Source organism: Acanthaster planci, linkage group LG07 (assembly GCF_054643075.1).
Source record: "Acanthaster planci isolate LZ-2023a linkage group LG07, COTS_SCS, whole genome shotgun sequence".
NCBI lineage: Eukaryota > Metazoa > Echinodermata > Asteroidea > Valvatida > Acanthasteridae > Acanthaster > Acanthaster planci.
Window position 1 is genome coordinate 11,211,627 of NC_141783.1, and position 16,743 is coordinate 11,228,369.

Below are 16,743 nucleotides of genomic sequence, written 5' to 3' on the forward strand. Positions count from 1 at the left end.
TAGCTCAGTGACAATTGATGGCAGTGACGATGTGTCACTCTTCTGCTGTCCGGGCACCTTGGAGACAGTCCGCGCCATGCCATGCGGTGTTCTGTCTGGGACTCCCAGGACTCAGCGTCAATTTTGAAGTCTTGTAAGGAGACTTTCAGATAGTCCTTAAAGTGCTTTCTGTAGCCACCGACAGAGCGCTCGCCATGATTGAGTTCCCCGTAAACGAGCCGCTTGGAGATGCGGTCATCTGGCATCCGGGAAACGAGGCCTGCCCATCTGATCTGGGCCCTGCTCATGAGATTGGTTATGCTGAGCGTGCCTGCTTCACTCAGGACTTCGTTGTCTGGGAACTTTGTATTGCCAGCGGATGTTGAGAAGGTTTCGGAGACAGCGCAGGTGGAACTTTTTCAAATGCCTCTCATGTCTCTCATAGACTGTCCCTATCTAGAAGGTATATATAGGGGGATTCAAGACCACAGCCTTGCATAGGCTTTGAGTTCTGTGGTAATGGGATCCCTCTTCACTCTCAGACGTTTGGTCTGAGTCGTCCGAAGGCACTGCTTGCTTTGGAGCTCTGTTGATCTCAGCTTCAATAGTGGCTAAGCGGGAGAGTCTGCTGGCAACGTACATGAAGCTGTAAACCGTCTGGAGTTTTTAGCCCGTCACGGTGAAGGTAGGCTCATGGTTGGGTTTGTCAGGGGCAGGTTGAAGCATCACCTCCGTCTTCTTGGTGCTGACGGTTCGGCTAAAGTTGTCGCAGGCTGTCGAGGTGTCCACCTGAGACTGCATCTCATGCCCATGGCAGGCATTGAGGGCACAATCATCAACAAAGGGGAAGTCTCTGACGGCCGTCTCAGTCACTTTGGTGACTGCCTTAAGTTGACTTAGGTTGAAGAGTTTACCATCGGTCCTCCACCTGATGGAGATGCCGACATCCATGTCTCTAAAGGCGTGTGTGAGCATAGCAGAGAACGTCATGCTGAAATAGTGTTGGCGCCAAGACACAGCCCTGCTTGACACCACTGGTCACTGGAAAGGCCGCCGATGCATCTCCATCGTTCAGGACCTTGGCCATCATACCGTTGTTGACCTGGAGCACAATGGAAAGGAAGGTCTCTGGGCAGCCAAACCTACACAATCTTCCACAAGCCCTCCCAGCTGATATTGTTGAAGGCCTTGGTAAGGTCCACGAAGGTGGTGCTGCTCCATGCACTTCTCCTGCAGCTGCTGGGTGGCGAAGACCACGTCCACTGTCAACCTACTAACACGGGAACCACACTGGCTCTAAGGGAAGTGGCTTTACTCAAGGTGTTGACTAGGCGGTAAAGCACGACGGGGCCAGAATCTTACCGGCGATGGACAAGAGCGAGATTCCCCTGTAGTTCTCACATGACTGCCAGTTCCCTTCCGTTTGTAAATATGAACGATGGTGGCATCCGTAAACTCTTGGAGAGCTGTACCTTACTTCACATGAACTGAAAGAAGTTGGTCGGCAAACACTGCAGGACTTGTAGATCTCAGCGTCTGCACCAGGAGCTTTCCAGTGGACATCAGTTGGTAGCCTGCAGGACCTCGTCTAGAGTAGGAGTCAAGCAGTCAAGGTCTGGGTTGCAAGCCATCTGTAGGAGGCAGGTGATGGCAGTATCATTAATTTCTGACGGTCTGTTGAGTACGCCATTGAAGTGCTCTGTTCACCTCTCCAGAATCGGCTTTTTGTCAGAGAACACAAATCTTTTCGTGTTGTGCCGGTCAGAATAGCCCTGAATCTCATCAGCCCTGGCGTTGAGCGAGGAGTCCTGCATGTTGCGGAGCTTCATTTGAACTTTGGTACGCACGTTGGCAAAGGCGGCCCTTTTGGCGGAGTTGGAAGGATCGCTTTGGTAAACCCTGAGTAGGCGGTGCTTCTCCTCTAGGAGATCTTGAATGTCAGTGTCGTTAATGGCAAAGCAGTCCCGGTGGTTTCTAATTGCTGGGCCCAGGGTCTCGTGGGCGGTGGAGTGGACTATGTCTGTGAAGGATGCCCACTGCTCATCGACACTGATTTCCGTGCTGATGTTGCTGTTGAGTTTGCTGTCAAGAGCGCTGGCGCTCCTGTGCTTTTAGAGTAGACTTCAGCTTGCTGACATTCAGTCTCTTAACGACCTTCAGTCCCGGGGACGTCCTCTTGGCCTGGAAGTGGAATGCCATTTTGGAGATAATGAGGTGGTGGTTAGTCCAAACAGTCTGCACCTGGTCAACTGGCCGCATGTCACGCGTGTCCTTTATCTTGACGACTAGTCGATTAGATTCCAGTGCCGAGGGCGAGGGACGTTTTGTTGCGGGTTTGGAGGCGGAACATAGTCTTGGTAATAGTTATTTCGTGGGTGGCACAAGTTCTGAGCAAGAGGAAGCCGTTGATGTTACACTTCTCTACACCAAGCTTTCCGATGACCCGGGCCTACGCTTGGTGGTCGGACCCGATGCGAGCATTGAAGTCGCCGTGAATGATAAGCTTCTCTAACTTAGGGACGGCAGCAATAACGGCATCGAGTTCCTCATAGAACTTGTCCTTAGCGCTTCTTCAGAGTTGGACATGTGGGAGCGCGTGCGATGATCAGCGTGGCACTCTTCCTGTTTACCAGTGGAAGCTGCATAGACATTAGTCGATCATTGAGGCCCTGTGGAATGCTGGTAGTTAGGTTTCTTTACAAGTTGGCCACTGAGGCATCGAGAAAAAGGTGTAGCCATCTCCGATCTCCGTCTTGGAAGTGAGTCCCAATGAGGGCTGCAATATTGAAACTGTAGCGGGAAAGCTCTCTGCCTACCGTATCGGTTCTCTTTTCAGCTTTTTTAAAGCCTTGTTGTCCAGGAGGGCGAACGTTCCATGCTGAAAAGGTTAAGCTTAGTTTTCTTCTTCTTCTAAATAGCGCTTCTCTTTCGTTAACGGGGTTGGCGGACTCCACGGCTACCCCCCATCCAGTGAAGAACGAATCTATGGCCCGAGCCTGCAGGTTCACGGCTGCAGCTTGGGTGGATCCTCAACTGCTGGTTTGCCAATTCTCAATAGCCACAGGACTTTGGAGTACAATAAGTTCAGGAGTATGCATGACTTGCGATGGATTTGGATTAAAGTGAGAGAGGGCTGCGCAGGATACCAACCACACTCTCTTTCCACGACCTTCTGACCAAGTGGCAAGGCGCGGCTGAGACAGCTGGGAGAGGTACAGGATGGAGCGGGATGCCCAGGACGACCTATGTGTCTCACCATGCTCTGTGGTGCGTCCCGCCGCTGCGGTGCTGGATGGTGCATTAATGTCCGTTGAACTATGGCCGACGGGCTGGGTTTCTTCATTAATCATAATAGTTGGAATCGATAATATCTGATTTTATGGCAATTTAAGTTAACTTAATTGATGGATAACCCTGCACTTTGTGTCTTGAACACTTATCTAATAGCATCAGTTATTCATATCAATATGTATTCTTTATTGAAAACCATTCGTTAATTACGAGTACATATATTTAGAAGAAGAATAAACCCATTGCAACCGAATCCATTCAGCGTACAATATCAGACAATCACATGCTAAAGTCGACCTTTCTTTAATTTGTTCTTATTGCAAACAGTGCAGTGAATGTAGGCAGGAGGTCTTGTTTCAGATAACGCCATTTAAAAGGATTCACTCTTCGCAAGAAGAATCCTTGCATTTTCTTTTCGAGTAAAATAGCGAACCCTTTTAGGTTTTTGTTTTTAACACCAAATGTTGTTATGGGTCTTTTTCTTTCAGTTTAGGAATACAAGCTCGGCTTCTCGACTACACTGTGCTTACAGAAGCGAAAAACCCTTAAAAGTAAAAGAAAACCAAAAAATAAATGAAAAGAAGGATGCAGAAATTAGCTTTGTTTGCTCGTCGTCGACACAGTAGACACTTGTATTTTATAAATTTTTAGAAGTGCGGATTTTTTTTAAGACTGTTGTCCAATTAGAAGTCTGCAACCAAACCGCCCGTACCACCTCCCCATGAGCATGGTGCCACCACGGTGAAAATTCCGATTTAAGTGGCCGAATCAGTAAGCAAATCGGGGTATTGAGTCCTTGAAAGGAAGCCGTTGTGTAACCTAGGGACAAATAGTGTTTCCAGTGTGACAAAGAGCCAGACGTCACGTGAACGAAGGTCCTTAGGCGCTACCCATTACGTGCCTGCATAGGCCTACCTCATCAAGACTGGACAAAATACATGGGCAGTTATAGACGTGCTGGATCAGAACAGTATTTAAAATTGTCCCCTGGAAAACGCTGGATTTACAACAAAAGGGTTTATGATACAAAGAAATCGGTTTTTTTATTCAATTTGAATGTGAAGTAAAATGCTGACCAAGTATCATTCATAAGGACAGACTGGCCAACAGAACAAGTACGCGACAAACATTTAACAGTATGATGGTCTCATTTTTTCCTCGTGGAAGGATCACTTTGTTGTTGATAGGGAATGACACTGCGCAGAACCGTTGACATGGTTTGTGAGCTAATTGTGCTGTTTTAAAACTTTATTTTCCAATAAGAACAACAAAGGATGAAATTATCTAATACAAAACCTTTTGACCTTTTTGATAATGTTATTCATGCTGCCTTGAGCATAGTGTAGGCACTCATTCACAGGAGCTGCTCTTTAATTTTTCCTTGAAATTTACGACGCATCTTGATGAAAAAAACTACATTGACTGCGAATTGCTTTTAAGCAACTGAAACGTCATCATTAAACAGCGTCAAAGCATTTTAAACACCCAATGGACATATACAACGGGGAATAGAATAACTTCGTGGGTCAGCGTTTTTCTTTGTGAACGATACGCAGTGCGTGTTTAGAAAGACACACTGCGCAGTTATATACATGCAGTTGAGAGGCATCTAAGTAAGTGTCTGTCTTGTTATAATGCTCTGAACCTTTCAACTATAGGCCTAGCTTCTGAACTGTAATACCCTGCCTGGGTCGTATGAGCCCGCTCGGTCCCCTCCACAGAACTAAGACGAAAGACGGTCATTATCCCTGTCGGTGTTGCTCTCGTTGAGGACGAACGCGATCGGTTAAGCTCGATGTCTTAATAGGACAAAATCTGATTCCGAAATAATATGTTGTCTAGTTTCATCGTGTGCGTGCTGGTTGTTAGTGCGGGCGCAATGGCGGTGAAAAAACCCGCCCTGTATGCCGAGGACGTGTTCGGTATCTCGCCAAGGGAAGGCGACGACGAGCGCAAACCTTGCACTATTCCAAAGTACTTCACCTATGATCAAGGTTAGCAAGGCCTAATTATTACGGTAATTTAACTAATTTAATTTCGGTTTGAGGTATTCTACCGCTTTACAATCACGTGTAATATTCAAGTTGCATTCAAACTTTTATTGACGTACAATGAAAAAGTTGGTTCAGGCAGTATCGACGTTTTTATGAGGTGTATGGACACGAAGTCCTCGTTTTCTGGAATAGGGCTGCACTTCAAAGTCTAAGTTTAGATAGTATTTTACTGTCAGTACAGGGAGTCTGTCAAATGGCTGTTGTGTTTGTTAGAAGTCTTTTTTCTCTCGATGTTATAGCTCATATAAACCAAGAGAAACCTTCATACCTTTAATACACTGTCCACAGAGGAAGTGATGACGACTTTGGAGGGAGGTGGCCTTACGGTGGAGTACATTAACTTTCACGGAGCTTATGACGAAGTTCTGCAGAGGTACTCTTTTGAGACGTTTCTGGACTTTTTCAACGGCACACTGCTCCACCTGAAAGTGATAGCGGAATACGATGAGGCAAGCTTAACCTCGTATAAAACCGATGACTTTAAGATCAACTATGATAGAATGTATCACGGGGTAATAACCATTAGGGGTCAGTTAAATTTTAATGATTGTGGGTGTTCTTGCTCTACACTGTTGAAATGATAAGTATTTTACGGCAAGAACAAGTAAGTGGTGAATGGCAAAAAATAATGGAGAGTCCTAGACATTGACATCACTTGACACTCTGAGCACAAACCCTATGAGACCGGTACAAAAATTGTAAGTGTTGTCTAACTAAACGCCTCATATTTTTCGGTACAAAATTGTCTTTTTTGGACATGTTATCGTGTAGTGATGACTGGTATTGTAGGGGTATAGTGTTGACGGCCGTGAATAGAACTCTTTCCAAAATGAATCCCAACGATGCATCTGGGAAATTTATAGTCTGATCGAATTTCTTTGTAATCTAAAAAAAATATTGAGTATAAATTTCTGCAGTTGCATCAAATCGAGGACTCAAGAGGTTCTCTTCTTTTTTATTTACAGGGAAAAGAATACCTCTTACAGAGGTTGGGAGATGAGATCGAGTGCGAAGTATATGACCTTGAGGGGAAAAGATTCCCGGAAGTTTACTCTTTTCCAGGTAAATGATTAGAAGTGCTGTTAACGATGAAGACCTTGTGCAAGGTTTAAAAATAGCACCTGCTGCATTATGAACTCCTAGTCTTTAAGTTCACAGCTTGGCCGAGTCCAAATTAATTGACAGCGGCTAAAATCATACACAACCGTGTAGAGGCTGAAGCCACTTTATCGTAAACCTGTGTTGAATATCAAAGTGCAGGCAAATTTATTGGGCCATAGCCCTGCAGGTGAGCTTGTTCTGTGCTCTGGGTCACGCACACACGGCGTGACTGTCGCCACAGCCAGCTCTTCATTTACTATACGTCTTGCCCAAACCAGAAAGTTTGCAGGTTGCAAAGGAGCAATTTCTACATAAACTATACGATTCATCAATTTAAACTGTTAGCAAGTACTTGTACTAATAAGCAAGATTGTGTTGATCAAAAGTCCATGTTTTACGTTGTATTGAATACATCTAGTTAGTCGAAATTATGGAACCCCTGTTTCCAAAATGGAAAGAAAGTTTTTCGTGCAAATACACTGTATCTAAGCCTTGCTCCTGTTTATGAAGTTTCCTTCTGGTATTACTCTCTGTTGGTATTCTGTACTTGCCACAGAGGATGCTAAGTTTCTTAGGGACTCAACCATAGGCGATCGTGATGTCGCTGTGGAAAGCTGGTACTACGTCAGCGACGATGGCACCCTGCTCAACGTGAAGACAGTGACGAAGGACGAATGTGTACCAGTGTCACTGTTCAGACGTAAATTCGACCCTGAAACTGGTGAGACGCATTTTGTAATTTCCCTAAGAGATTCCAGGGATTTACGTTTCAATGCAGAATGGGTTTGAGGTGTACAATGCGTGGTTGGTTTGTTCTCTACATATTACGTGGACCCTGGCACAACACAGGTCCTCGCAAAATGCGAACCTTCTGTGTACTATTAGAGCGATGCCCATGTAAGGCTTTGATCTTTCAAAAACAAAATTTTACAGGTTTTTTGAGTTCGGTTTTTGTGAGAAAATGAAGAGGAATATCAAGGGAACCACCAACAAAACTTCAGCTTAAAATGATGTTTATTTTATAATGTAAGAAAAATCTGTCTTTGTCTCTTTGAAAGATATAGGGGTTATGAGGAAGTTTCAAGTTCGTGGATGATTCCTGAGTATAATGGTTGAAAAGTGGGGGTGCCCTCCCACAGTTTTTTAAGGAATTGTGAACATCGCAACTTTTGTCACCTATTTGGGTTGCAAGAATTCTTTTACCCATAAAAAAGCAGACAATTCATTTTAAGAACACAAGTCTTGAAAAAAAAGGAATTAAAACAATGCTTTTAATTAGAGGTAATTATAATTGTGTCAGTTACAACTGGTTTGATTGTATTTGTCAGGGGAGGAACTTGGAGTGATGAATGGGCAAGTTCACAATTTTAGACTTGGAATCTGTGACCCGGAGGGTTACTTCAAAATCCCAGAGGAGTGCAAGGAGGTACAAAGACATGCAACTTTTGCTGTCGTTCAAACTATTGGTACATGCATATGAAATGAAATCAATTACGGTAAACCGATCTTATTTAATGTGTTCACGATCCAAGAATTACCTTGATTTGCTGGCGCTTATTGTATTCTATACACTCCAATATAAAGTTTAATTGCGGCCGCTCTTGATTCCGATTCACATGAAATGATTTCTTTTTAACGGGGACAACTACTTCGTATACAGTCAGATTTTTCAGGGCTCTGTCATTTTTCCCAAACGTTTCTTACAATTCGAGTTAGATTTAAAAAGCAATAAAACCTATTTGCTGATCTAAACTTGTCATTTGGTCTCTCTCTTCACACCATTCTTCTGTAGGTGGGAGTCTCGAAAGAGCTTTCCAAGAATATGCAGAAGATGCGTCGGTTAAGCCTGATGTAATGCGTTGCCTTCCGCCTCACTGAATAAACAATCCAAGCTGTTGTCTTGACGTCAAGTATGGGTTAAACGTCCTTTTTGTTGTGGGCTTAAATTGGATTGTTATTTACTCTTACCAACTTACATAACTGATATATGATCCTGGTAGTGCACGCACCGTATTATTTAGAAAGCAGTTTTAAATTTGATGCACGTTTCTCTATTTTTTGTGAAGTTTATGCATTTTAAAGACTAACAACACTTCATCCCTTGCTATAAAACTTTATCCACCATATCTTTGATTTAACATTAATCATAAAAGATGCCTTAATCTATAAGACCTGAAGACTTAGTTGATGGATAAAAGCATCAAACACCTGTATTTGTAGCTTGAACAAACACTTATTTTACATTACAGTTATTAGAAACATGTTAGGTAATCTTTATCCGAAACCAATTACGAGTAAATGTACATGTATTTAGATGAACAATAAAATCATTGCAACTGAATCCATTCAGCGTACATTATACCCAGACTCTTTAATTTATGAAACTCAATACACATTCTTATCTGTTTATTGACACAACTTTAATCATTTATTAAACTTATTTGCCAGATACCGAATTAGTTTGGGCAAGCTGGCATCAGAAATACAGGCTAACAGGAGGTCCAGGTCCCATGTAGGCCTACATCAATTTGCATTTGGTACCCAGGCCAATCATCTCAGTGGACACCCAGGTCCGATGTACATCGATTTCCGTTTGGCACCCAGGCCATCATTAACTCAATACATGGCCTCCCAGGCTCAGGAGCATCCATTCTGAGGTACAGCCATGGTTTGCTATGGAACATACAGCACACTCAACCCCCATGAGTACATAAGAGGGGGTGGTTGACCCCTTGAAAACAATACAAACTTTTAAATACCAATATCCATCTGAGAAACATTATCCAATGTTAACAGTAACCATAATAATCATGATACATTCAAATCATGTATGCATTAGGAGCTAGATGGCTGTCTCTGAATCCTGTTAGAAAACACCAATTCTTAATGTAACCAGCAAGACAAAGCAGGAGCTGGGGTGGTGGCGGGTAATTTGAACCACTTTGCATAGATCTCTGTGCCCCGATGATGATTTAGTCGATTAGATTCCAGTGCCGAGAGCGAGGGTGCATCCAAAACATTGGACATTGCGGGAGCGTGTGCGGTGATCAGCGTGGCACTCTTCCTGTTTACCAGTAAAATCAGCATGGACATCAGTTGATCATTGAGGCCCTCTGGAATGCTGGCGATCTTATTTATAAGGTGCTAGCTGGTCAGGGTGGGGTGGACCAGGTTTTTAGGACACCTTATCCAGCCCCGTCCTCAGGCTACGGAGACGAGCAGAGCGATCCTAAATAGGGCTGCTCGGTCGCTCAGGGGGTTGGCGGATTCCATGGCTGCCCTGATCCAGCGAAGAACGACCCTATGGCCTGAGCCACCTGCGTGCAGGTTCACGGCTGCAGCTTGGGTGGATCCTCACCTGCTGGTTTGCCAGTTCCCCGTCGCCACAGGACTTTGGAGTACAATAAATTCAGAAGCATGACTTGCAATGGACTTGGATTAAAGTGAGGGAGGGCTGCGCAGGACACAAACCACACTCTCTCGTTCATAACCTTCTGAACTAGTGGCAAGGCGCGGCTGAGACGGCTTGGGAAGGTCCAGGATGCAGCGAGATGGCCAGGGCGACCTATGTGTCTCACCATGCTCTGTGGTGCGTCCCGCGGCCTCGGTGCTGGGTGGTGCCTTTCTGTCCCTTGAACCATGGCTGAAGGGGCCGTGGTTACTTGCTTGAATAATACAGGTAGTTTCTTGAATCGATAAGACCTGATATTATGGCAAGTTAGGATGACTAAGTGGACCAGAGTACCAAAAACGTGCACTTTGTGGCTTGAACACTTATCTTATCAGTTATAAAGTCACGTGTTAAGTATTTTTTTATCGCAAACCACTTGTTAATATTACGAGTACATATATTAAGAAGAAGTATAAAACCATTGCAACCGAATTTCATTCAGCGCACAATATCAGACAATCACATGCTAAGGTCAACCTTTCTTAAGCAATTTGAATGTAAAAAATTGGCAAAACTTTTTTTTCAAAGTTTGTAAATTTGAGTACGGCCGGGGGTCCCAGAGATCTTACTGTGTCCTTGAAATGCCTGGACACTTTGTTCTCCTGTAATACTGCGACAATAATATTGACAGGTGATATCATTATTTAAGCAGTGGTGTATCCGGGGAGGGGGAAACTTGCCCCCCCCCGACAGATTTTTGAGTGAGGCTTTTGAATTTTTCTCCCCAAATCATGTTGAATAAGCCCAAAGTCTCAATTCGCTTTTGATTTTGCCCCCTCCCCCAACCCCAAAAGCTACATACGCCTCTAGGTTTAAGCCTGGGAGACTTTTATTTGATGGGACTGAAGATTTGATAAGCGGTCGACCATTTTGAAGTGTTTTCTACTTCCTTATTTCATTACAAAAGAAATGGTTTCCATGATGGTATTGGTATAGGCTGTTGGGGATGGTATTACGAGTGGACACGCCCCTTCTTTTTGACTAAAATCTGGTAGCTCTGATGTGCAACTGTGACCCTATGCCGTGTAGTATGTGTATCGAGTACCCATTTAGTGGTAAAGTTCGAACACAACATTTTAGTAGTAAGCCTACACCTTAAATGAATCAGTCGAAAAGGGCTGGAGTTTGTTCGTTAAGTCTGTGATCCGCACAGAGGATTTACTCTGATGTGGCCTCAAAAAGATAAAGTCGCACAGTGGGTACGGTACTGTTAATCCAACAGCATTATTTTGTGAAGTCTCACAATGGGAAATTTAAATAGTGAAAAACTTGCACTGCCAAAGTTGAAGGCATACATCGGAAAATTATGAGAATGCATTTTTCATTTTTTTTAAATCAAGAAAAGAAGCAAAAGGAAAACTAACAACAAAGTAATCAATTTCAATCAGTTATAATTATTATCGATTTTCTAATAGGAATAATGTGGTTGACTATTAAACACTGGGACGAGACTGGTAATGTTTGCATGATGCAGAATAAAGTGTATTCTGATCAAAACGCCACAGCTGTTGCAAAAATTGAACTGTTCAGGATCGTCGATATAGGACGAACATATGTGTCGTTACAAGTCAGACTTGACTTATCCTTTGTACTAATACTCGCACACAGGATGCATTGACGGGACTTGATTTCAGCATTTAGGGCGATGCAGTATAAACTTTCGTTGCTCGTTCAGGGTCACAAATTTCATTCAAGTCGATTTCGCTTTGCGTATGGCCAGCAAGTTTCTTTCACAGGTATTTTAATTTGGATAGGAAAGTAAACTTGAAGATTGTGAACGTGCAGCTGCAAGTACTGGGCAACTCGACAGTTACACCAGTACCCCTATAGATAGTATTGGCCACATACATTCGCGTCATTACACCCTTCATGAGTCATAAGGAGTGGGTACGTGCAGCTCCGATATTTCTGGTTTGAACTTAAGTGAATTACTGCCTCTTCTAAACGCAGTTAGAAGACGCCTTTTCGACAGCTTTTGAATCACAACCTCTTGAGGCCTCAAAGATGTCATTTAGTTCACTAGCCTGTTTATTGATGGTTGTGATTGCTGGGGCGCAAACCAATGTTGCGCAGGGCTTGCCATTCCGTGGTGTGTACAATCCTTTTTCACACCATGCCGACGAGCCCCAACCATGCAGCATACCACGTTACTTCACTTACCTGCAAGGTAAGCACGCCAGGTTCGACTCTTTATCATAGGCTTGAAATGCAAGACTCGGCATTTACCGCGTCACTGAATTATGAAAATTCTTTTAATTTGATTGGGGTAAATTTGGCAGGTTTTCTCTTGTTAATATTGCGGTTATTTAAAAAACTGGAAAGCTAAAAAATTCCCTCCAGTATTTTGGTACCAAGAACTTAATCTATGCAGATTAAAAATTGATTTGTTCCTTTGCAAACTAATTCACAATATAGGTATACAGTGAAATTATTGAAGGAGCACATATTTTCTTTTCAGGAAGTGACTTTCATGGAATCAATTTAGTTACAAAATTGTCCTCACTACTGCATCGTAAAACACATGTACAGAGCAAATGCCCAGGGTGACTATTGTTCCCCAGATCTAAGGGCAAGTAGATTTCAAACTGCGAAAAAGGCAAAACAGAAATAGGTGCAATCGAAATATGATATCGTATTTACATTTTTCCACGAGGCTATTTTTTTGCGGCGGACAAGTTTGTTAACAATTCGTTTACAATCAAGGTCAAGTTAAGGGAATGATTTTCCTTCCTGCAAGTCCCAATATATTTTTTAATACCTTGATCTCGAACGGTTGGAAGGTACGATTAGTTCCAATGGCTCTGTTTTTTTCTCTTTTTACTCACGCAGAGGACTTCGTGACCACTGTAGAGGAAGGCCGACTGAAAGTTGAGGAAGAAAGCTGGGAGGGAGCCTACGATACTATTGCTCAGAAATACTCCGCCAAGAAAGAAGAACGCTTCTTCAACGGAACAGATGATTACTCCAAAATAATTTTTGATGAAGGAAAGGTCAGTGTCTTTCAGTTTTCTTTTTTTAATTCAAGTGAAACTCTTTTGATGACAACAATGAAATGTCATCATGTTAGAAAAAGGGAAAAATCTTTAATTAGCGTAAAGACATGAACCCTGCAGAAAGATTTTTTTCTTTTATTGATCTTAAAAGAGCCGCCTCTCCAAAAATTGTTTCTTTGATTTCGGCCCAACATAGCGTTTTTTGGCGTCGATCCTTTGGGCGTTTTTCCCATTAATGTTTTATAATCATTTGATACTCAATTTACATTTCATTAAAATCGGATTGCTGCTCTCTTAAAATGCTCATTTTCCCAGGTAGGTCAAGGTTTCCCCTAAATGTTAACTTGGTTACTGTAACTCATAACGAATGTTACTGCTTGCGTGACAAATTTAAAAAAGACTGGGTATCGATAGGGTGAGATCTAGAGATACGAATTTCGCGCCGAGCTGTGAGCTGTCTGAGGAAGACTCCAATATTATCACCGAGCCCGATGACTTGCCACATCCATAAGCCTTTTGTCCTCTTTTGTCACTATTTTATTGGATATCGTTCAGAACTGTAATTTAATTCAAACTTTGCCTAGACAGTTCCACGTCACTTTGTTTCATTACGGAGGCACGAATAAAAATAAACTTAGAATGCATGCCCGAAAATGTAAAGTCACATTACAATTAATAAATGGGTTGTGTTGAGAATCCCACTCTTTCGGCTGGCTGACAGAGGCCAAAGAGAAGAAAACATAAAATTCTGTTCTTTTGGCGTGCGGCTGACACTATTCGGTTTCGATTCTGCCCAGGGTGTGGAGTATATCATCGAAAAGAGAGGGGAGGAAACGGTGTGTCTGGTACTTGACATCGAGGGGCAGAAGTTCCCAGATACTTATACTTTTCCGAGTATGTATGAGTCTGTGTATGCTGTAGTCTTCACTCCTCAAAATGCCAAACCTATGGTGTTGGTCAGGAGGCCTCTTCATTCACATTAAGCAACACCAGCCAGGCCAAAAGCACTAAGTGTGCTAATAACGCCTCTTGAACAGTACTGTGCAGCATAAAGGGTTGAACTGAGCTCAAATCATTTCCATGACAGTTTGAACGGAGGCGCTACCACGTAATGCATGTCTTGAAGTACAGAAGGGTAGATGCGCATCATTAAACGAACGCACAGTTAAATTTGTCTCAATTTAAAGCTTTGATAGCACAAGTTTACTTCTTACAATTAACTGTAACATTACCAGTAAAGGCCGATTCATACTTCGCGCGAAAGCCACGTCAGATTACATTGTGATGTCAGATTAAATAGTCGCGCTATGAATTTGCAAAAAGTTGAACATTTTTCAACTCGAGCGAAATTCCGCCGTAAATCTTTCATGACATCAAATTAAAAAGTCTACCATTTAAAGGAACTGAATTGAGGACGAACAATTTATTTCAATTTCATTCGCATTATACAACCCATAACGTTCGCAATCCCCGTGCACTCAGGCTATTTCCTTGTTCGATTCTTGTTCATGCCGCAGAGAATGCCAAGTTTGTTGGTGAAGCAACGTTGGGCGACCGTGATCTCGTTGTGAACGTGTGGTACTACCCCAGCGAGGACAACACCAAACACACCGTAAAAACCTACACCCGTGAAGAATGCGTTCCAATCGGGCTGAGGCATCGCAAATTTGATCCCCAAACAGGTGCAATAAACAGAATACCGTAGAAGGCACCACATCTAAACATTTGTCTCATAAAAAAGAAAGCAATAAGCTTTTGTGAACTACAATCACTACAAAAGGGTGAACACATCAATGATACATTACGTACCCTTGTTCAATCAATGTTTCCCCTTTTAAAAACAGTACAGTGGCAAAACTGATTGCATGACATTCAAGTCAAGTGGTCTGCAATTGCTGATACACCTGGGCCCTCAGGGTGGTGATTTGTCTCTTTGAAAAACAAAATACAAGATAAACCAACATCTTCAACTATTATTCTGAGAAACTGGCAGTGGGAACATTCCAAAAGCAATTCAGACACAAAAATTCATTATTTGGACGTACAAGTTGTTTCTGGAGAGACTGACTGTGTTATATGTACCTAGGAGTGGAAATCGAGTTGAGGGAATCGAGTTTGTACGACATCAAGCTTGGGATTTGTGACGAAGAAAAATACTTCAAAGTACCGGATGAATGCAAAGAGGTATGTAATGCTGGGATCATTTTGCATTGATTTTTCAAAAATGTTAATGTTGATCGTAAGTATAATGCACACATGATCGACTATACATGTATGTTTTTTCATGTAGCAACATAATGTATATAAGGAAGTGCGCCTTATCAAAAAGAATGTTTTAACAGTTAAACTAATTGTGTCACTCAACAACACGCTCATTTAATTGTGTTTGTTTCTAGGGGCGCGCCTTGAAGGAACCAACACTAACCATGATGAAGATCCGAAACCATTTTAATTAGGTTTATTGGCCTTAACGTGTTATCAGAAACGACGCTAAGAGCGGATTCTGTCCTGGTTTAAATTAATCTTCCTGTTTTTAAGTGTATTAGGTAAGCACATGCATACTTTTGGACTGTCAATGTAGCAAATCACGACCCTGCAAAATAATTTTTCCCAGCACGATGTGTGGCAAAGGGGGACCCCCTACGCTATGCACAAGCTATATAACCAGGGCTATTATGCCTACTTCACCCCCCTGAAAATGTGAAAGGAATTCTAAAGATTCCGTAAACACAAAAGACGACACAATGGGGGGGGGGTAGTGGAGCACCCTTTTGCCAGATGTCGAGCATCAAATGAAAATAACTATGCTCCGTAATATTGGACGAAGCGGTCAAACACATGTTTTTTGTAACATAGCGTATGCCATAAGGAATACTGCAGAACCTAGCCAGCATCGTGTATTCGAACAAAAGAAAAGCAGAGCAGCGTTCCAAAGCTGACTGTTTTAAGAATTAATGATAAATTTACGTTCCCTGTAGCGCATGTATAGGCAATTCAGACTTCTTGTATTTTTGAGCTTAAGATACTCATAAATAAGCGCATATTTGCAATTTTTATATGCACGATTCATCATGAGACTACCACTTTAAACAATAGAAAGATTTCAGAGGGATAAACATTAGCCTGCATGAATTTTTCAAAGGTTTATTTTTGATGATACCCGAAACTGTGTTTTGTCTTCCAGTGTAATGTATATCCAACCTCCGTTTTGTTAAATCCGTAATTATATTGTGTACAAATGAAACAGGTTTGTACGGTCGGAAAAATTACTATAATTGTATTCATGTGAAATTTAATCTTAAAATGTCTTCAATCTAACGATTTGTGTTGCACGACTTCAAACCCCCTAACCGTCAGAGTCCAAGGAACTCGTTTTTCTCACGGTAAGCGCAACTGCCATTAATTCACTGCAAAGTATGGAATTTTTGAAAATTCGCTCAATTGCTTCTCAGTGATGGTGATGACTTTATAACGATACTGTACAACAATTGTGTAAATGACTTGGCTGTTATTCAAGTTCTTACATGTCCTACCCTCCTTTAATATTTAGTTTAGTCAAAGTTAACATAAATCAATACGTTTAATCGGCACAACCTCACAAATGGTGTTTGTCTTGCGTTTATGATAACAAGGCTGTCTCTTCAAATGATATACATGTATATCAAAGGTATACTTGAAATGTCAAACATATTCTTACTTTTCATATGTAGTTTTTTAATTCCATAGTTAGACCCTGCTTTTACTCAAGATGTTCCATGAAGTTTAATAAAGTAGCTCACTATTTTAGCAAGGCACAAGTGTACTGTTTACCTGTAATGATTTCATTTTGAGCTTCGAGGATGCAGTCATACGGCGGACTGACATGGTAGAGTTT

General features: G+C 42.3%; 2 protein-coding genes across 3 annotated transcripts; both read left to right on the plus strand.

Annotated features, from left to right (window-relative positions):
• The first annotated feature begins 4,773 nt into the window (after positions 1-4,773).
• LOC110973698 (uncharacterized) lies at positions 4,774-8,766 on the plus strand. Of its 2 annotated transcripts, none has more exons than XM_022224705.2 (6): positions 4,774-4,883; positions 5,613-5,773; positions 6,290-6,386; positions 6,982-7,146; positions 7,754-7,851; positions 8,218-8,766. In XM_022224705.2, exons 2-6 carry the CDS (start codon positions 5,621-5,623, stop codon positions 8,278-8,280), a joined length of 576 nt encoding a protein of 191 aa, XP_022080397.1. In that variant the 5' UTR covers positions 4,774-4,883; positions 5,613-5,620; the 3' UTR covers positions 8,281-8,766. The 2 variants fall into 2 exon arrangements, with proteins under 2 accessions (XP_022080397.1, XP_022080396.1); XM_022224704.2 differs by lacking the exon at positions 4,774-4,883 and adding an exon at positions 4,890-5,264.
• A 2,849-nt stretch (positions 8,767-11,615) lies between these two features.
• LOC110973699 (uncharacterized) lies at positions 11,616-16,666 on the plus strand. The gene is made up of 6 exons (XM_022224707.2): positions 11,616-12,043; positions 12,706-12,866; positions 13,667-13,763; positions 14,387-14,551; positions 14,956-15,053; positions 15,266-16,666. Exons 1-6 carry the CDS (start codon positions 11,881-11,883, stop codon positions 15,323-15,325), a joined length of 744 nt encoding a protein of 247 aa, XP_022080399.2. The 5' UTR covers positions 11,616-11,880; the 3' UTR covers positions 15,326-16,666.
• The last annotated feature ends 77 nt before the right edge of the window (positions 16,667-16,743 follow it).

Coding starts and splice junctions, on each gene's coding strand:
- LOC110973699 (XM_022224707.2), top strand. CDS start 11,881: ATGTCATTTAGTTCACTAGCCTGTTTATTGATGGTTGTGATTGCTGGG. Junction 13,764..14,386: donor AGATACTTATACTTTTCCGA/GTATGTATGAGT, acceptor TTCATGCCGCAG/AGAATGCCAAGTTTGTTGGT. Junction 14,552..14,955: donor CAAATTTGATCCCCAAACAG/GTGCAATAAACA, acceptor ATATGTACCTAG/GAGTGGAAATCGAGTTGAGG.
- LOC110973698 (XM_022224704.2), top strand. CDS start 5,102: ATGTTGTCTAGTTTCATCGTGTGCGTGCTGGTTGTTAGTGCGGGCGCA. Junction 5,774..6,289: donor TGATAGCGGAATACGATGAG/GCAAGCTTAACC, acceptor TTTTATTTACAG/GGAAAAGAATACCTCTTACA. Junction 7,852..8,217: donor TCCCAGAGGAGTGCAAGGAG/GTACAAAGACAT, acceptor ATTCTTCTGTAG/GTGGGAGTCTCGAAAGAGCT.